The 21406-nt window shown below is 37.1% G+C and overlaps 2 protein-coding genes and 1 long non-coding RNA gene across 3 annotated transcripts; 1 reads left to right on the top strand and 2 right to left on the bottom strand.

Moving 5' to 3' along the window:
• The first annotated feature begins 705 nt into the window (after positions 1-705).
• LOC120004629 lies at positions 706-991 on the top strand. Its single transcript, XR_005469565.1, has 2 exons — positions 706-775; positions 861-991. It is a non-coding gene; the product is annotated as an uncharacterized LOC120004629 (long non-coding RNA).
• A 2979-nt stretch (positions 992-3970) lies between these two features.
• Positions 3971-15215, bottom strand: LOC120003965 (methionine S-methyltransferase). Its single transcript, XM_038853139.1, has 12 exons — positions 14856-15215; positions 13095-13288; positions 12653-12859; positions 12410-12505; positions 11061-11249; positions 10798-10986; positions 10462-10698; positions 10155-10289; positions 8370-8684; positions 8002-8181; positions 5976-6941; positions 3971-4900 (listed from the first exon to the last, which is right to left on the bottom strand). Exons 1-12 carry the CDS (start codon positions 15094-15096, stop codon positions 4571-4573), a joined length of 3279 nt encoding a protein of 1092 aa, XP_038709067.1. The 5' UTR covers positions 15097-15215; the 3' UTR covers positions 3971-4570.
• A 4549-nt stretch (positions 15216-19764) lies between these two features.
• LOC120003670 (PKS-NRPS hybrid synthetase CHGG_01239-like) lies at positions 19765-20893 on the bottom strand. The gene is made up of 4 exons (XM_038852684.1): positions 20798-20893; positions 20633-20704; positions 20314-20530; positions 19765-20216 (listed from the first exon to the last, which is right to left on the bottom strand). Exons 1-4 carry the CDS (start codon positions 20891-20893, stop codon positions 19765-19767), a joined length of 837 nt encoding a protein of 278 aa, XP_038708612.1.
• Positions 20894-21406: the final 513 nt, after the last annotated feature.

Here is a 21406-nt window from a genome sequence, read left to right as displayed (position 1 = left end):
TATGTGTGTGTATGTGTGATGCTCTGCTCTGCGTACATTGAGGTGCGAGGTGTGGGGGTTACTGTTCTGTGATGAAATACCACATCGGCCAAGGAAGGTCCCTGGGTGCAGAATATAATGTAAGTGCATTATATGTAAGTGTATTATATATATATATAATACACTTATATATATATAATATATATTTTTTTAATTAAAGATTAATCCAATTAATCCCTAGTCTCCACGAACTGCCTAGCGGCCGACTAGCGATTTTTGTAACCATGGATTATGGTTGAACTAGTCACTGATACCATATATGTGCGCAAGTAGCCAGTGCGCTACTCTCTGCAAGTCGGTGTCGATGTAATTGTAAGCTGTAGCATGATAATACATATAGGTGGCGTGCGCTTGTGTATGCGGTGAGTGGAGAAAAAAAAAAGAAAAAAAAAAAAGGTGCAAAGTGTGCAAACTACTTGCGCAATGTTGACCTAAAACAGTGGCCACCATTTGTCATTTCATTTATCATAGAGTACAACGGTCCACATTGATGCTTTGGAATTGCTCAACTCTCTCCATAGAGGAGCTTTTCACGTTTTTGTGCAATTTGAGACATAACTTGGTCGATTCGCGTCTTTACCTTTCGAAACGTCGCACGAAGGCTCAACTAGCAAGTTAGACTTTTAAGAGCACTAAATAAAGTACAACGGCCCATATTGATGCTTTAGAATTGCTTACCTTTGGAATATCAAGTACTTGAGTAAATTCAAGTGGGATGATCTTACTGAAGAGATTGGTATAGAACTCATCTTTCTATTGTTTTGCGCTGATTGGGGGCTTAGGCAGTTCCTCCTATCTAAGTTAAGATGTGTCTGATGCAGCTTACAAGAATGCCATTAGGGAGCAGAAATTAGCTTTAGAAATATCAGCAGCCAATAGAGAGAGGAACTTCTACCTCGCTAAAGTTGATCAATCCCGAGCTTTGAGTTCTATAGAGGAACGATTGAAGAAGGTACTGATGGAAATACTTTCTTGTATCACTTTCTGTAGTATTATTATCATTTACTTTATAGTTGGTGCATTAGTGGCAATTTAACATTGCCAAGTTTATTGATTGACATACTTTTGTTGTAAAAGCTTTGAATCCCTTTTGCAACCCATTTAAGAATGTCCAATGAGCAGAGATGGTTGCCGCAGCTAATTTTCATTATTACAAATAGCAAACATATTAAGCATGAAGTTCAAACCTACTAGCTGGTATTTGAAATTCATAATCAAGTATTTCCTGTAGCTTAAGAACAGTAAAGAAATTGTTAATATCTTGATTGAATGGATTGTTGTCTATATCTCAGAAGTACATATTCTTTTATGGAGGGTTCCGATTACCAACAGGTTTGTAATCGGACTTGCTTTCTGTGACTCTAAATTTAGAGATAGTATATATGTTGCCCTCTTCTAGCCTATCTTTGAATTGATCAATCTGCCTCTTTCGGATCATCGCATGTATTAGTGTCCCCTGGATTTGATTCTCGTTAAACAACACCAACGGTTTTAAAAATATGGATGCACAAATATTGTACATTACCTTCGCATCAAGGACGACCATATCGATGCCATAAATTTCATTGTCGTGTTGATCAACCAACTCCCATTTCCGCGTAATGCGAACGTTGACAACCCAGTGTATACCAACTGGACGGAGTTCTTCCAAGGAATGGGGACCCATGTTATGCTCTTGCAACTTCATTACCAATTATCAGTGGGAGACCACTATTTATAGATGTGCATGTACGTGTGTAACAATAGCAAATTCGTGCACATAGATCATTAAATGTTCACTCAATTAAATGCTTTTCTTTCAATAAAGTTCTTTCTTTGTTTATACAAACTGAGGTTTTTGTCCGTTGTTTATATGGTTTCTCCGGACAAACTGAGTTTTTTCTTTCAATAAAGATCATATACAAATGTGTTCTTCTTTGATGTGTAGGACGAACGTGCCTTATGTTTAATGGTGTCGTGTTTCAGATGGAAACGGGTTTGAGAAAAACCATAAATGTTTAACTAACAGACTCCCATTCTCCTCGACTCTCTTTGAGATAATCTTGCAAAAATATCGATTGTTTCTCAACGAACCACTTATGAAAAGAATAATCCCTTAAGACCACAATTCCTTTATTTGTAGTTTTTTGGACATTGAATTTCGAAGAGCCCTACTTTCTGAGAACTAATTCCTAGATTTCAAGTCAACAACCAATAAAAAACATGCAAAATGAACAAACGTTAATATAAAAAATATGCCGTCTCCACCATGTCATCAGGAGATTGGTTGTTCTTTGCAAACCGTGTAACCCACCTTGACACATGTCAGCTGACATGTGGAGGTCAATTTTGGTACAAACAGATACATATGTAAAGGGGAAAAAAATTAAAATAGTGTAAATTTAGTATTTTAATAAAATTTCTTTACGCTCAATAGTGTCAGTTCTACAAGCACAGTAAAAATACGGGACTTTACAAATGGTGTCTCCATTGATTTAGGGATTTTTTAGTGGGGTTTGTTCAAGGATTCTGAATGGGTCCTCTGTTGGGATGTCCCACTGACCTTGTGTAAGGCAGTAAGGCGTTCCCTTGTAAAGCCATTAGACCTAGCACCACCAGCACCGACATTTGTGTAAAGATCAGCCTCATTTTGATTGCCAAATTTGGCATGCTTTGTGTTTGAGAAAATGACTAACAGAGAGTCTTGCGTTGTTGCTGTTGGAGGATTTCAGATTAGTGCGATGGCTTCTGCTTTGTCAGTTCGCTTCGGTGGTAATCATTCACAAAATTCAGCATAAGGTATCTTATTCTGCTCTGAGAATCAGCACACACCAGTTAAAAGAAACATCTCAGGGAGAGAATCTGCATGCTAACAAGTACAAAATCATTACAAATAGCAGAAATTCCAATTTCAAAGTCCAATCATCTTCTAATACAAGAAGATGATACAAGAAGCATAATCACTCGAAAGAAATACAAGACATTCCACGCCAATAGACGGACTGGGCTTTAAGTCAGGGCCAAGGCCCAGGTGGGATATAACTCCAATTGCCAAATTCATGGTTTTTTCCACCAGGTTGGATTCGAACCCCTTCCCTCCTGCCTGCACGCGCGAGCACGCACAGTGGTTTGCAGAAGACCGGGGTTACGACCAACCAGGCTATACAACTTTTGTTCCTAAAACCCTAAACCCTAAACCCTAAACCCTAAAACCCTAAAACCCAAACCCTAAACCCTAAACCTAAACCCTAAACCCTAAAACCCTAAACCCTAAACCCTAAACCCTAAACCCTAAACCCTAAAACCCTAAACCCTAAAACCCTAAACCTAAACCTAAACCTAAACCTAAACCTAAACCCTAAACCCTAAAACCCTAAACCCTAAAAACCCTAAAACCCTAAACCCTAAAACCCTAAAACCCTAAACCCTAAACCCTAAAACCCTAAAACCCTAAAACCCCAAAAACCCTAAACCCTAAACCCTAAACCCTAAAACCCTAAAACCCTAAACCCTAAAGCCTAAAGCCTAAACCCTAAACCCTAAACCCTAAAACCCTAAACCTAAACCCTAAAACCCTAAAACCCTAAAACCCTAAACCCTAAAACCCTAAACCCTAAACCCTAAAACCCTAAACCCTAAAACCCTAAACCCTAAAACCCTAAAACCCTAAACCCTAAACCCTAAACCCTAAAACCCTAAACCCTAAACCCTAAATCGCTGTTAATGCATCTGGAAAAAAACATAAACCCACCCAGGAAGACGAAAGAACGAACACCTCGTCTGGCGTGCAGGAATTTAAAACACCAGATGTTTATATAGCATAATCACATACACGCACAGAGATATTATATAGCAACATGAGTTCTCAAACCAACAGTTCTTATTTTCTAGCGGAAGATCGATATGGATGTGGCAACCAAAATCTCACATAGGAGAGGAAACTGTAATAATATAAAAAGGGTCACTGGAATACCAGCAAGCAAAAAGATTGGAATTACTAGCAGCAGCTGTCCATCCATGATAATCATCAAAGCTGCACAAAAGGATACCATCATTGCTACAATTGAGAGGAAAAGCGTGGAAAGGGCAACGATCAACTTTGTTGGCAAGGAAGTTAAGAAATCTTCTTCGGCATAGCGTGATGTGAGGATACCAAGACACATCAACACTGAAGTCGAGGAAGCATACAGAGCAACAGCGTCAGAGATTACGAAAATCCTAAAAGATTTCTCATGTAAGAAGTTTGGGAGGCCACTTTCCTGCTTGTTACCACCTGGGACAGTAAATAGCAGAAATTCCAATCATCTTCTAAAAGGCAAAAAGTCCTCAAGAATATAAGGTTTATGTCATGGTTGAATCACAATACAAGGAACCATTCAGACCACAACACAAACTTGGAACTGAATGCAGAATTTTCTTTTATTCGACGACACCTAAGTCGTCAAAAAGTGAAATCAGATATGTACTAATATGGCAGATGTGGTTTAGTTCAAGAAACCTAAGCCTCAGGGGAAACAGGAAATCAGATAACCAGTGTCACTCAAAACGCACTTTAGTTACTGATTATATTTTTAAATTTAACGATGCAGTTCAACGCCTGTTCGAACTTGCTCTCTTCCAAGGCAAAGGTGAAGCGGCAGTAGCCAGAGATTCCTGTCCATGAGCCACTGTTGATGCATAGATTTGTGGTCTTCACAATAGTTTCTCTGATATTTGAGTCATCAAGTTTGATTTCATCAGTAGCAGCACCATTTGCAGTATTTCCTCCAACTGCAGGTAAATTTTTGAGCTTTACAACCTTATTGAGGTAGCTGGAGGGCTTTGCCACCATGGAAACACCGCCACGGGATTCAATGACTTCCCAACCACAGTCCTCGAGAGTCTATCAGAAAACATAAATACAATCATCAGAGAAGCACCAAAAATGGTCTATGCCTCTACGGGCAGTCAACTCCATACACTCACACAAGATGCAGGATTCAATTTACCCCTCCTCCAAAAAATTAAGAAAATATAACCCCATAACTTCTCGGGAAAAAAAAAAGAGTGAAGTACCAAAAAAAAGCAATCTGAGGATAGTTAAAGATAACCTCATTGCAAGATTGATTTTACTTTGTTGGTAGGTACTTAACAAGCAACAATTTTGGTTGTGAATGAAAAATGGTAAGACAAATATAATCAAACAAAAAAACTATGAACACTGAATGCACGACTTTTTAACTTAAACCCACAGAAAATAATGAGACTAATGAGAATGAGAGGGTCTCAACTGTTCTAAGGGTCACACCTCTAAAGCATGTTGTGTGTATAATGTATGTAACATAAATGTGACGACTCATGGAGGAATGAGAAGAAGCACTATTTTACGAGCTAATAGAGGCAATGTAAAAGAGTCACCTAGGGTGACAGGGCCAGCATATGCATATCCAATATAAATAGTTCAAGATAATTCAGTATCGAAGAACGTTATTACTCCACCAGTACCTCCTCTCCATCTAAAATAGGGAAAAGAATGTCCCCCGAAAGAAATAGTTTTTGAGCCATCCAGAAAATTCTAAATAGATGCACCACACTAATGGCCAAGCTATGTGCACTCAAGATGAGTACTCAGCATAGACATATTCTGTATAAACAAGAATTCCAATGCTTTCAAACTCCACAAATACCAAGCTCACCCAGGACAGGTAACAGACAGCAAAGTTCACACCTAGAACAGCAACTAAAGAGTGTTGAAAATTCTATGCTGAGGGAAAGTCTAATTAAATGCAAAACAGGAATGGCCATTATAAAAAAAAAAAAAAAAAAGGATCACAATCAGGGAATTGCATATGCATGTGGTCAACTGGTTTAATCAAAGTTGAAGCGTTGTGGCCCTTGTGGATGATGGCAGAATATTCATGAATGGCATATGGCAAGAAATTGGGATTAAAAAAAGGAGGAAGAAGAAAATAAGTTACCTGTTTTAAGCATTTAGATCTGCTCTTTAAATTTTTTATATGTTCTGTAACGGCATTCAGCAAGTCTCCTGCTGTCTGCCCTCTAAGACTCAGCAACTTCTTCACAGCATATCTGACAGTGCAATGAGGTTTGCTCAATCCAGGGAAGCTGTAGAATGCATCCACCAAAAGCGGCTGGTTGAGAACCAGAAACCCAAATTTAAGTGCTCCAGTGAGCATATTCAGAGAGAGTCCACCAAACAGACACACGCAAAAGGATGGGTTGCTCGAGGAATTTAACTTTGACAAAATGCCCTCCAACTCCCACCCACCCCACCCTTCAGAGTCATACTCCAACCCTGAGAATGAGGTATCAATAATAACTCTTGCCCCGTATTTTGCACAAGTAGTTAGTATGTCTTCTATCTCTTTGTTGCTGTAAATCTGGCCAGTTGGATTGATTGTTGGACCGGAGATGTATACCCATGGCTTAGTCACAGTCTCAAGCACTCCACAGAGTAGCTTTTCTGTCATCTTAAAGCCTACCCTAAACTCAGTGGGGATATTCACAATGTTTGCTTTCAAGAATTTGGCAGCAGAAACATAATTGCCATTTGACCCAGCCGGTAAGCACAATGTTCCACCTTCATTGATGCAGCAGAGAACCAGTTTATTAAACAGAGCTTGTGAGGAGTCAGCATAGATGAATTCTGAGCTATTATCAGCTGGGAACCCATAGTTGATTTTTATAAATTGTTTAATACAAGGGGTTACATCAATTTCTGACTCGGCCATGTTCTGTCTAGCAAAGCTTTCAAAAATAGCAGCCTTAACAGGAGATGGTAAGGGCAAGAAACTTTGATCTACATCCATGTGAATAAAGGAAGAGTCTTTTGCCTCAATTGACAACTCAGCATTATTAAGGACTGAAATGGCAGAACTGGTAAAACCGATCATCTCAACCGATCTGGAATTTTCGCATTTCCTCTGATGGACACACATGAAGAATCAACTTGTTAGAAATTTTACCCTCGAAAATATATTGTAGCTTATCTGAAATTAAAGAACGTGCACAAAATGATCAAGCATGTAAAACAGAAATGCACGTTGATGCATAAGAGATGTTAGAACATTCAAAAGGACTAGAGAACTAATCAGTACAAAATATTATTCTCAAGGCTCGACACTAGCGTGGTCATGTTTCAGGAGGATCAGTGGCCATGGAAATCTTCTTTCATAGCGTGATATCAGACATACTTAACACAACATACAACTTAAAAAAGTTTAACGTCTCGTGTCATATCTGAATCTAGGGTCATCATGATACAGAAAGTCTTCAAGGGTTTTTTCCAAGATGCATAACTAGATTTTGTAAACCGTTCACCCTCTTCTTCATGATGAGATATTGCTATTAGCCCACTATTTCTAGTTCTGGGGCTTCCGCGCTAAAGATGAAAAGCATGGAATTTATTGCTCGATCAATGGTCTGGTTCTACGTGTGGCTTTTTGTAGCAATTCTTTAGCAGTTTTAACAGGAAATGTATCTTATTGCCTCAGTGGTAGGCACAGTTTCTGACATCACAAGGTAAACACACATGAAGGGCAGTTCCAGCATGTGTCATGTGGAATTCATGGTTGGTGCAAAGAGGCAGATTAGGCTTAATATCATATCCTGATCTCTTTTCTTTGGAAATGTCTGTGTTTTATCATACTTGATTGGAAATGTCTGTGTTCTACCGCATGAGATAGTTCCTACGGATCTCACATTTATTATATGTAACATGTAGATTCTCCTTTATCACCATCTCATCCGCAGAGTTTTGGGCTTTTTTTGTTTGTTGAGGAGCTGCCACTCTTTATCCATGAATAACTCAGGACTGCTTCTTTTGGGTTTAAATTTTATTTATTACTTTACAGAAAATTATAAAATAGATGACCATGTTTTTAAAAGAATTGCATGCTAAGACTTTCAGCATGGTCTAATACTAAAAAAATTAACATAGAAAGAACCAAATAAATTATCCAAAAGTTAATAAGGACGACTAACCTCAACATGTAAATGTCGGTCTGCAAGCTGAAATGCCAGAAGCTCATGAAACAGACAACCATAATAGTACTGACTAATAAGTGCAGTATTTCCTTCTAATACTTCCACGGTCTTGGACAAGGCCTTAAAGATGGCCTCTTCTTCTGAGATGACAAAAGCTACCTCTAAATCTGAATAAACCTGGAGAATGGAATTACAATTAACAAGGAAAACTTTGAAAGATAACACCAACTTAAAAAGACAATCCCCAAATAACACGTACAGATCCCTCCTAGAATTTTTACGTCAACAAAACAAAACTTCTCTAGTGAACATGCAAGTAGATCAATTTTAATGAAAATACGGAAAAAAGAAGAAGACATAGATACCTGGTTTTTAACAAGGCCACATATAATTGCTGCATGAGAAGGCAGAGGAGTTCCTGCAAGATATTTTAGCACTCCATTGGAACTTGGTAGGCTAGATAGCTCAAACTGATCAGATATGTCTACGAAAAGACGAGAACCGACTTCTCTCGTAATGTCTAACATATGTACGAAAGCTGAACTAGTGACAGCCTCAAATTGAGCCATCCCAGTCACCACCACCTGTGGTTTGAGCTTTTTTATCATCTCTATCATTAAATCTGATTGGCGCGGTGCTTCAATGACTGTAATTATATCTGCAGGGCCAGTTTCTGTACCCTGCAATAAGAACACAAATGTTGCAATTGAACATGAAGCCCCGAAGTTCCAAAGGTAACTATATTGGAGAAAACAGTTACTTTTGTTTTGAGAGGAACAACACGTTGTTCAAAAACGCTCTATTTAAACATCCAGGAATAAGGAAACTGGGGGGCTATCAAAAATACTACAGTGAGCAACTTTAACACAACTTTCATGAAAACATGAAAGTTACTTATATAGATACTCTAGACTTAATTAATTTTGAACTGGAAGCCTGGACTTAATGAACAGAAACAAAGATAGGGAGGCTGCTGTTCAAGTTATTCCCATGGCCATCTGTGCATGGTCTGAAAGGAAAGAAAACAGCAGAATATTTGAGGAGAGAGAAACCTCTTTTGACCTTTTCAAAAACTTTTGCCTAGATACTATAAACAAATGGCTTCATGGTTCATGTACTTTACTAACTTCTTTCAAAGCATCTGGTTAACCTCCTTTGAATAATTCCTGGGTTGTACCTCCTTGGCGCTCCTTAATACAACCTCTTTTTATTTAATTTTTTTTATATTCAGAACCAAAAAAAGAAAAAAGAGAACTAATTCGGAATGTGGTTTTTTCGGAGTATAATTTCTGGTGGCTACGTGTTTCTTCTTTGAAATTGGAAGGGTGCAAAATAACTAAAGAGTGCAAGAGATTTTATGTGTGATGGATGTACTTCCATAGTATCAACCATAGGCCCTTTACAACTACCCAGTAACAGTGAGAGTAGGCTTAAAGCTTCAATGGGGAATGCTATTTCTTGCTTTACACAAACAATAGATCCACAAAGCTTGACCTTTTCATAATCATGCAATAAGGATAATACTAAAATTGTTTTAGTGGGATACATGTGCATGCTATATTGCTATGTATATTTTATGATCACGATAACTACTTTAGAAAAGGCAAGGGATGTATAAGCTTTAAGAAGAAGTACTGAGTTCATAAAGTTTGTACCCAGTGAATTAGATTGGAAAATCAGAGACTATATTTAAAAGTATATCTGCCTCATAATTCTAGCCACGTGATCAAGTCGCAAGACAAAATCAATTTACAAAAAAATTGATATTTTCCTTTCTGGAAGCATATGTGCAGTCTTTGTCCTTCAAACCCACCCTATTAAATTAAAAATAGATATAAAATCGCCTTGCCTAACTGATTCCAATAATTTTTTTCCATAGACAGATATTTTAGATGTTATCTTCATATAGAAACTATTACAAATTAGCTGTTCAAAAAGTTCATGGATGGAAACTCAGTCTCACTGTATGTTAATCTGAAGATTGCGTGCAGGTGTGTGGGCATGTTGTGCAAGCAGGAAATATGAGTCATTTCAAATCAATGAATACTCGAGGGGAAAAAAAAAGAAAAAAAGACGAAGAACAACCACAAAACTAAAAAGAACTTCGAAAATATAAAACGAACAAGGCAGCTACAAAAAGTAAAACATACCTGAATTGCTAAAGACGTTAACCATTTCCTGGGTAGATGCCGAGTTAAATTTTCATCAACAATTGCAAGTCGAGGTGAAAATAATCGAAGAGCATTTTCAATTGCTACAGCCCTTGAAGGAAAAGTAATAACATTCTGGTACAAGGATTGGAACAGATAAGTCAGTAGTGTACCTTGTATTAACAGGAATATACCTGAACTGCAACAACTTTCTTCGAACTCCGCCATGCAGAAATATTGCACGTGATGCATTAACATAATAAATGTCTATCATTATAAATTAATTAAGAATTGACTGATATCTTACATCAGCATTGAGTGGAACATGGTGGTATGTTTTCATAAAGCCTGAAATTAGATTACGGAATCGTTTGCTTCCAGCTGGTGGCTCATATGGGAAAAATGAACTCTCTTTCAATACATTGGCAAGATAAGCTAGGAACGGAATCTTCTCATCAGCAACAGATTCATCTTCGAAAGATAAGTCTAGAGAACTGCTGACATCGTGGAATCCGTTTTTAAGAAACTGAAAAATTGTTTTAACCTGCCAATTTACACAAAAGTATTATTACTTTAATTTACTTCCTCATCAGGAGCAATAGCTATTTACATACCACGGTACAAGTCAAAACAAAGCTAACACCTGGTCTGGTTGACGAAGTTGACAACTATAAACTGATAAAGCATGAGAGATGCTCCCCCCAGCCTGTCCATAAGCCCAGGCTGTTCGAGCACAAATGGGCTGGTCCCCACTAAGTCCCATGAAGAACTCAAAACGGTGTGGACTGTTCTTCTCAATTTCAACTAAGGCTGAAATATCTGTATCAGAGGCCTGTGACAACAGATATCAAGATGATTCAATTTTGGACGGATAAATGGTTTCCAGTTGAAATTGAGATTACTTGCCTGCATGATTTTGGTTTGCCAAAGCTTGGTGACGCGAATACCACGGCGTTCAAACAAGCGTTTACAAACGCCTTGTCCTGGACGGCCTCCCATATTAAATATCATAATTCCCATTGGTTTTATTACAGCTATAGCTTCCTCAACCGCCCTGGCGATCAGACCCAAGCCAAATTGATCCTCAACAAAACCCTACATTAAATAATTAAAAATCAGTTACTGTATTACTGAGCTTATCCACCATGTGACAATGACTTAAAATAGGAAAAACAGTAATTCTTATGATCATCACTCATCGGTACATCATAGTACATATTTACTCAGGAAGACTGCTTAGGAAAAACATGAGGTCACAGTATCAATGACTTAACAACGAATATTCAAATCAAGAATGTGCGAGCTATCAGCTAAAGGAAAAGGGAAAAATAAAAGGAACCAGAAGTTAATGAAATGGTTCATGACAGTGGAAAGTATTTTGGTTCCTAACCCACCAACTGCCTTCTTTTTGCAAACGTAAGCAAAGCAACTCCATAACAATGACTAGATATAACGAGAATAATACATAATCGAATGTGATAGATTCTATAGCCACCACATCAATCACAAAAACCAAAATCATGAAAGCTTGTGCTCTCCACTCCCTCCATGCATTCCTTCTATGCCTACCAGTGCAACTAAATACAGAGTCCATATGTGTTTTCCTATCTCCCTATCTTCTCTTTAGCAGCCCATCTATGTCAAGTGTAATTCCTCAATTTTCAATTTCATGCCTAGAGCAAAAAGCCAAAAACTCTTTACAAATGAGAAATCTGCATGTAAGCACATCCATTTCATTATAATGAACATATATACAGTTATCATATTTTGCCCAATTAGCCTAGTTGCAAAAATCATACTCTCAAAAGAGACAAGCAGCTTTTGGATTGACAAAATATTATTCCAGATGCAGCAATAATATAAATCTAATAATGGAGCTAATGTCAGATAGATGCTTCATAGAATAATACAGCTGAATGTATGAGATGGTTACATTTTTTTGTGCATGAAATGATCTCCATACTTCTAAATTACTCACATCAACCCCATCAAATCTCACATGAACTAAATGGAACCATTATTTCAAATAGAATGTAATGAGCCAGAATTTCAGCTAGCAATACCAAACATTTTTGCATTTAAATTCAGGATCACAAAACAAATCTTTTGAGGAGTTTATTTTTTGTGTAAAAAAAAAATCGCCGGAGGAACGATGAAGGACTCACAAGCACCCAGTGAATTTGGGAAACAATTAAAAAAATGACCAAATAAATTTCAAATATAAAATCATTACTAAGTTGTTAAATCTCTTTAACCTGAAGTGCACAGTAGTTACTCAATGAATGCAAGAATTCTTCGCTTGCATTTTCTGTGATCATCTTGGACATTGCATCAGGATTTGGGTTAAGAATCTGCCAGAAGAATGAATCAGTTGAAACAATGATCTAAAGACATTAAGTTAAGCTTCCAAACAGGCATTTATAAAGTATCAACTACATTATCTACTTATAAAAAATATATCAAATATATTATCAATATTTTGTGGATTGTAAATATACCTGTGGTATGCAGCCAACTATTCGTTCAAGTTGAATGTCATTATCTCTACAATAGGCGAGCAGATCAGATTCATGAAACTCTACCCTATCCAGTAAAGTTTTCTTCTCTGCATCAAAGATGGGTTCACCTTTATCATCCAAAGCGTTTAGATATAAGTTTATCCAAGAAACCTTAACTGCTCTAGGATTGATATCAAGACCATAGACCTGCAAAAGATTGATTAGGAAAATATTAAGGACTACATCAACAGCGTCATCTGTAAAGTGTGCTATGAACCAATAGAGATAAAGGTGTATTTCAGCTATTAGATAAAGACACATTTCTCTTGGTAGAGATGACATCTGGGAGAGAACCATGGCGGACTGAAGTGCAGCAAAATGAAGATAGACATGCCATGACACTGATAGAAGAGGAAACAAAGAATTTGGCAAAGTAGCAAACCTTTGAAGGCAACCACTTCTCAGCAATTGCAATGGTTATCCATCCATTTCCACACCCAAGCTCAGCAACTGTCTTATCTTTGAAGATGGAGTCAGGATGTCTATTCAGTCCTTCATAAAAGGTGAAGGACCAGTCCTCTGGAATGAAAATGCTAGGGATCACCATCATCGTCAATTTCTTTCTCCCCTGGTACCCTGCAGTCAGCGAAGGAAAATGCAGAAGCACTTAATCAGCAGGCATATTGTGAATAGCAGAGGCCTTTGATGGTGATTCATCGCAAATGGGTAAACCAGTAGTGTTCTATGGAAAATGACAACCAAACAAAGAAATGGCAGCTCACATGAATACATGATGATTAACAGAATTTTAATTGGGGAACCAGCTTTGGTTAACTGTTAATACCTGGAGGAATGGTTCAGGTGGCTCAAACTTTTCAAAGGAAAAATTATATACCATGTGCTAAAGAGATGATGCAGGATCTGAGAGCATTGGCCGAACTCATTCAAAACTGGGCTTATAACTTATAAGCCTTTCTATTTTCTAGCCAAATTATATAATCATGATTTGCAAGATCCATTGGCAACTCAGAAGGCAAAAGGGCAATGTAGACATGGAACTCATGCAGAAATAACATGGTTCGAAACAGCAGAGAAAGTTACCATATGAAGTACTGCGCCTCACTCGTTGAAGAAAGAATAAAATGTGACAACCGAACTGCCATGAGAAACTCAATAATCATGATTTGCAGGTTCCATTGGCAACTTGAAAGGCATAACGGAAATGCATACATGAAACTCATGCAAAATCAAGATGGTTCAAAACAGCAGAGAAAGTTTCCTTACGAGGTACTGTGCCACACTCATTGAAAAAAGAAAAAAAATATATATTTGATAAGTGAATTGCCACAAGAAATTTAACAGCGAATTTGGAGCATTATTAGAGAGTTGAAAATAACTCTTCATGCATAGAAACTTTCTTGTGGTTTAAACAAATCGCAGTCCACCATAAGTTCATAGCCTCATACCCAGTGTCTAAATTATAAACAATTGCAAAACTGATTAGGACTTTTATGCATTAGGTCTATTGTGGTTTGTGCAGTTTGTATACATATCATCTACCAAACCAAACTTTGGCCAATAATTCCAACAGCAACAATTCATTAACACCAAATAGTTTCATCACAGGGAACTGTAGTAATTACACAGACAAAGTCGCCGTAATAAAATTATGTTTTGGTTGGATGCGAAGAATGTTGGAACAGAGTAGGAAGCAAATAAAAAAGGCAAGAAAAGGCAAAAGCTCAAGTAATTTGTTGGGTTGTTTCCGAAAGGACAAAACCCACTTGACGTTTATTCAATGGACCTCGTTTCTCGTTATCTTGGGAACTGCTCTCTTGATAGCGAAAGGAGTTAGGATACCGAGAATAAGAAAACTCTGATTGGTTGCCAAGAAAATTTGAGAAAAAGAAAAGGCAAATAAAGTTGCAATTGCAATCTGTCAGATCAACAAATATCTTCTCGACACCTGAATCTCGGGAAAAAATGAAAGAGCAAGAATTCGTTCAAGATCAATCGATAAGAAAAACAAGAGGAATCTGTAATCAAAATAACCCAACAAAAAATTTGAAGACTTTAACACCATTTTAGCTTAACCTCATAAATTCGTGAATTCAGTATAAAACAAAACCAATGCAATTAGCCACACAAATTCAGCAATCTCACAATGCTCTAAGCAACCAACCACGGCTAAAAGCCTTCATACCTTCATACTGGTCTAAGATGATGTCCTGGATCCTGAAATGGTAGGTCTCTAAACAGTGATCAGACTGATCTTTGTCTGAGGCGACCCGTTTCTGGACATCAGAAAGGAATACTCGGGCCTTGGCTCGGGTTTTCGGATCCTCCAGCCTCTCCAGCACCGAACGGAACGCTCCGTATGCCGCATCGCCGGACTGTTGGCACTGCTTCAAGAATTCATCCACCGATGCACAGACTGTTGCCATTGCCAGTCAATGAGCGATACTCTCTCTCTCTCCCTCCCTCACACGCAGTGTGTAGTTATATAGAGAAAATAGTGCTGGTTCGTTGTTTCTTCGGCTGAAGAAGTAAAAGGGGAGGTTCGTTTCTGTTCCCGGTTCTCTGTGAAAAAGTCCATAAATTATTAATTATTATTGTTATTCTTATTATAATTGATTGCTTTATAAAGTCTTATAAAGCAAATTCTAGGAATATTTTTAACAAAATATGGCATCTAGTCCCTCCATTATTCCCATAATTTTACTTTCATGCTTAAACTTTTTTCTCTTAAGTTCATCCTTTAACTATTCAAATGTATCTATTTTATTTTAACTGCAGGAAAAATTCAATGTGACATCTATTTGACATATCGAAGTAATCCGAGTTAGTAAATTTTGACAAACGTGAATGATATTATCCCTAAATTATTAATGTTTAGCACTTTTAATGCTTAAACTATACAATAAAATAGTTTAGGGATTTTGAAAAGTTATATATTTTGGAGATTTTGTAAGATGACAGGTATAAAATTTAAGCCAAGTGGGATGACTGGTGTAAAAATTATGCCAACTAGAATGTCACATATGATTTTTCTGATATTAGAATATGATTTTTCTGATATTAGAATCATTTGAGGGATAAACGGGGTATCTTTGAATAATTGAGGGATGATTTTAAGAGCAAATATGTATTAATTATATTATAATAGAAATTCATATATGCGTTATCTAAATACTGTGCCTGTTTGGCACAGCGGTCCTCAAAGCGGATCCTCTACCGGTCCCACTTTGAGGATCCGCTACCGGTCCCATTTTACAGATCCGCTACCTATCCCATTTTGCTAAATCGTTGTGCCAAACAACACAACGGGTCCAGCGGATTCACTGGCCATAAGCCAACAAATCTGCTGGCACCTTATAAGCTCCTAATGAAACGCCTATGCTTTTATTTTTTATTTTTTGGAGTCCAAAAAATAATAATGAGGTTTGATTTTTTTTTTTGGGGAAAAATTAATATGGACCCACAATAAATACTGGTTTTATAATATTTATTATTAAAATATTTTTTACTTTGATCTCATATTCATAAAAAAAATTAAAAAATATTTATAATGTTTTAAATATTTATATGTTATTCTTAAAATTACTCTTAATAAAAATTATATTTATTATTAGATTAAATTTAATATAAAAATCATAAACTATTTTTCATCCAACGATTTTTTAAATTATTTTTTATAAAATCTTAAAATTTTAATATAAAAATAAAAAATGTAATATTATAATACTTTATTTTAGCAGATTTTCCGTTAGTGTCAGCATTTTACTTCACCAAACACCTCACAGCATATTTCACAATTTTAAGCTCAGTTTTTTTTCACAGCTTTTCATTCTTTCCGCTCTACCAAACAGACCCACTATTTATTTCTAGGGATTTGGGCATCGGCATGCCAATTTTAGAATTTGCAGTTGCTCAAGTGGCCTATTTTGGACCACAGATTTTTTTTAATATAATTGATAGATGATAGTGTCATGCCTAGAAAAGGTTTTTTTTCACGAACAAAAATCCACACCGTTGGATTTGAGCTCCAATTTATTTTTCCTGTATACTTATGATTTTTGTTAAGGATCGTAACCCAAAAAAAGAAGAATGGTTGTAGTAAATCGACAACCAACGTAAAATTTTATCAAACATATGAATATAATTCAAAATGAGAATTTTGATTTTCTCAGAAATTTATGTATTGATCCTAATTTTTGGAATAAAGATTCGATTGATAATAATGATATGATTTTTGTTTATGAAAATGAAATACATGGTTAGATTCATTATGGAGAACATCGTCAATTTGTCATTTAAAAAAATTTGTGCTCTAAATGGGCCACTTGAGCGGCTGGCACAACAGCCACCCAAAATCTGTCATTTTTATTGTTGGGGGTATCGTTTTAATTCCAAGCTGGAAAAAGTCAATGCAAGTCATATGTGAGATTTACCTATTGTTATCCTCAATAACATCTAGAGCGTGCGGAAGTATGCTTGGATCGTTCACAGCATAGGCAAGAGTTCAAAAATCAAACCCAAATATCTAGCATGTAACCCTAGGCACATCCACATAGAAACTTTCACCAATCTCTTTGTGATCGACATCAAATAATGTGTGGATTTACCGCAAGTGCAAGGTAGTCGGTAAATAGTAAATCCGAAAGTTCAGAGTCGATTCTACGAGAAAGTTTTTATGCAAATTTAGTGAATGAAATGCAAATAACTGGAAAACAAACTAAAGCAAGAAAGGTAAAAAGGATCAAATGACTCGATAACATAAAAGATTTATATCCAGACTAAAGTAAGATTTGAGAAAATAAATATGTAAAAAGCTCTAGCCTCTAATAATTACCGATGGATGTTCAATTCTCATGTTCAATGTAATAATGCATACACACACAATCATGCACCATGAATTGTACGTATACCTACAAATCCTTCAAATTGTATCTGGATGAACCTTAGTTGCACCCAAGTTTTTGCTGAGTACACCACATTCTAAATAAACCTCAGCTTAAATTAAAACAATTATGAGGTCACCCTATTTTCTCAGTTTTTCAAAATTTTCAACCTGCGCCCCATGCACAACAGTTACAAAAACAGAGTATCTATACAAAAACATATACAAAATGAAACCATAATCATGTAAACAAAATCATTTGAATAATTCAGACCAAAACCTACACAAAATCAATGTTCTTCATATTAGTCCTACACAAAATCAATGTTCTTCAGATCAGTCCTATACATAATCAAGAAGAAAGTCATATAAATCCTAAACAAAATGAACATAGAAGTCATATCAGTCCTAAACAAAACAAAATTAGTTGAGACATTGCCCTGAATCAATCTATCAACTCCACAGTCGCTATGTTACTTGGTTTACACCCAGAAAGTGTCTTCAATTTTTCGATCCTAGAAGAAAACATTTCTGGCCAACCTCTGACATTGGCTTGATGATGATCTGTCCACATCTTTGAAACAGGAGGTATGGGACTCTCTTATGCTAATTCAAGTATGATGAAGTCTGAGTCATTTATATACCCGAATATCATGATCCCTTGCTTATAATCCAATGGCAGTGGATCCCTGAGGGGGAAAAATGTGAGGCACTGTTCTTGTGAAATTAGTGCAACAACAACATTATAACAGGTAGCTACCACATTTCCCATATAAGGCATGATCATCCAATTCTTTCTATCTGCCATAGTGGAAAAACACTCAACGCTAGATAACAGCTCAAATGTGCTTGAGAAATGAGCTAATACCTTGTCATATTGACGTCCATTCATGCAAAGCTCATTTGCAAGATCTTTCCGAGCTATTTTCCAACCATTGTCACCCCAATCATAGAACGATGCCACAACTCTGAACCCACAGTGGCCATCTCCAGGGACATCAAAAATTTTGGAAATGGAGTTCTGTAAGAAATCAGGAAACATGGAGACCCACTGATTGGTGTTTGGCTTCCTAGTTCTATGAAGTTTCAATTTTCCCTTCTGTTTGACACTCTGCTTTGAGTTCTGACTTTGTTGAACATCTTCAAACACATGAGACTCAACGGCATGCTCAAATGCTGAAGGATCACACTTGGTTGATTTTTCATCTACATGAGATGCTTTCAGCATGCTTTCAGCCCCTCTTCCTCCCCCTCACATTCACCTTAGGTTTTGGCTCTAATATAGAAGTGTTGCCTTTGCCTAATGACTGGAGCTGTCTTTTTATTTCTAGCTTTTGAGGCACGGTCGCAAGCTCAAATGTCCTCCACACCATCTCCATCTCTGTATCAATCTTCACTTCATCTTTAGGGTCTTGACTGAATGGTTGGATGCACAACTGTCTCCAATAGGGATGTATGTCACGAAGTGGGATGGCCTTACCTTCATTTCTGTAAATTGTAAGCATATGACCATATGGCAGACCAAAGCATTTCAAATTTGTTTGTAGACAATTCTCAGCACTAACTCCTTCACTCCCAATGGAAGAACATTCAGTTTCAATCTTCTCCAACGCAGCAGTAGATACCACATTCACCAGTTCCTTGTACAAAGGTATCCTGAATAGAATTGGCACCTTAGTTAGACCGTCTTCAAATGAGACCTTTATATCAACAACTTGACCTTGAAGTAACAAGTTAATCTTGCTAAAAGACTGGACAAATCCACTAACCGAGTTAGAGAGGTACTTCTTAAGCTTAGAATGGCTGCTCTCAAGTCTATTTGTTGTTGTGTTCCCAAGATGAAAAAACTGATCAACACAGTCACCCACAAAGTATGACATGTATTTACTTAACCAAGAATCATTGACATAAATCAGGGCTTTAGGATGAGCTTTAAACTTGTTTTGCATGTCATTCACTGCCTTATCAAACTCTGCCAATGTCTTAGAATGCATGCAGTACTCCAGCAACTCATAAAGTCATCAAACTCAGCTTTAAGTTTGAATAAGCCAACACAATTGCTAAGAACATTCTTAGATACATGTACTCGACATAGCATATTCTTTGTATTTGGAAAAATAGTCTTCAATGCATTCATGAATGCAATCTCTCTATCACAAATGAAGACACCTGCCAATACTGTCTCAAACAAGTCTTTGAAGCAATTCAAAGCTCACACATAATTGTATTCTTTCTCTGCACTCATATAGCAAAAACAAATAGAGAATGTCTTCTTTGTAGAAGTAACTCCAACAATTTGCAACAAAGGTAGCCTATATTTGTTGGTATTGTATGTGCAGTCTAGCATAAAAACAAAAGGAAAAGCTCTGGCCGGTTGAATTGAAGTAGAGTTACACCAGAACAAGTCTTGTAATTCCTCAGTTTTTGGTTCATAACAATGTCTTGTAGCGTACCCATTCTCAGTTAATAACGTGAACAACTGTTGCATATGTGACTTACTAGCAGTCTCAGAAAGCCTTGGAGCAGTTCTAGCATTGTAGAGTATCTTGATTGTTGATGCATTTGTAGGATCCTTGAGCTTCAGGTGATTCAATATTTCTCTTGCCTTCACCCCTGACCTGCTTAGCCTCTCAACAATTTCCTTCTCCTCTGCACTTAGTCTACCTACATATGAATGCCCTTCAAAAGCTTTGACCAAAGCATGGTTGTGCTTCCCATTCATAACAACCAACCCTCATGTCCCAGTTGTTGCATCTGTTACTTGAGCTTTCAGAAAAAGGGTATTGACATTTCTTTGTTGATGATTTTCTCTTCTTTGGAACACCTCTTGCCCTGTATCCTCCACTCCTCTGACACCCAAATATCCTAGGAGTTCTCTTCTGATCGTTTAAGTCTAATCTTTTGACAACCACAACTACTCCATGCCTACGGCTACATCTCCTAGCATACGAAACATCATCCTCTTTACTGTGAAATTCCTACACAATCCAAAAACCAATCATCAACAATACTTGAAATAACCTCTAAAATACCAGAAAATTCCTACATTTATCAACAAGAAACTGGGTTGTAGTTCATACCATATCTGTTCGAAAAAAATGGATTGTGTCTGCTTCAACCATCAAAGGAGTATGCGACTCAACAATGTCGCTCTGAAAGCACATGCAATGCCGTTTAAGCAGTGAAAGGAGATATATGAACTAAACCCTAGCTTTTGGTAGCGGTTGGGTTAGGGTTAAACTTACCAGTTCTTCATCGACGTTAGGTTCTCCGTCAAACGAGGCTTCATCATCTTCCATCGCAGCCTCGTAGTCCATATCCTCATCGTTAACTTTGCCCATCGGAGAGAATGGTGTTGCAACAGAGATAAAATCGCGTGATTGAGAGAGAGACAGAGGCGTTGCAGAAGACAAAGAAGAGGGAAACGAAGGAGAACGATAGAAATGGGAGGGAAATGGGTAGGGTCAATATGGGGTGTGGATAGATGAGTGTTTTTGTGATTTTTGAGGTGTACTTAGCAAAAGTGAGGGTGCAAATAAGATTCATCTTGTATCCGATTAAACTAATGTATTGTAGACGTTCCCTCTTTTTCATCTCCCAACATTTTCAATTTCTCATTTATCGAAAAAATTTTATTAATGAATCATTCTTTATCCAAAATATGGATCGATGTAGCAACAATGGAATTGAATATTCTGTTTACTACATCACATGAAATTTTATCCTAGTATGAACATAGGAATAAAAAGCAAATTTAATGTAGGAAGACCTGGAAGGTTATTATAGTCTCGGGAAGACACTCGACTAAGGTAGCGAATGCCTTTCAACGCTACTAATTACAGATGACACTCAAT

This window comes from Tripterygium wilfordii, chromosome 8, assembly GCF_013401445.1.
Source record: "Tripterygium wilfordii isolate XIE 37 chromosome 8, ASM1340144v1, whole genome shotgun sequence".
Taxonomy (NCBI): domain Eukaryota; kingdom Viridiplantae; phylum Streptophyta; class Magnoliopsida; order Celastrales; family Celastraceae; genus Tripterygium; species Tripterygium wilfordii.
This window is presented reverse-complemented; position numbering and strand designations above follow the sequence as displayed.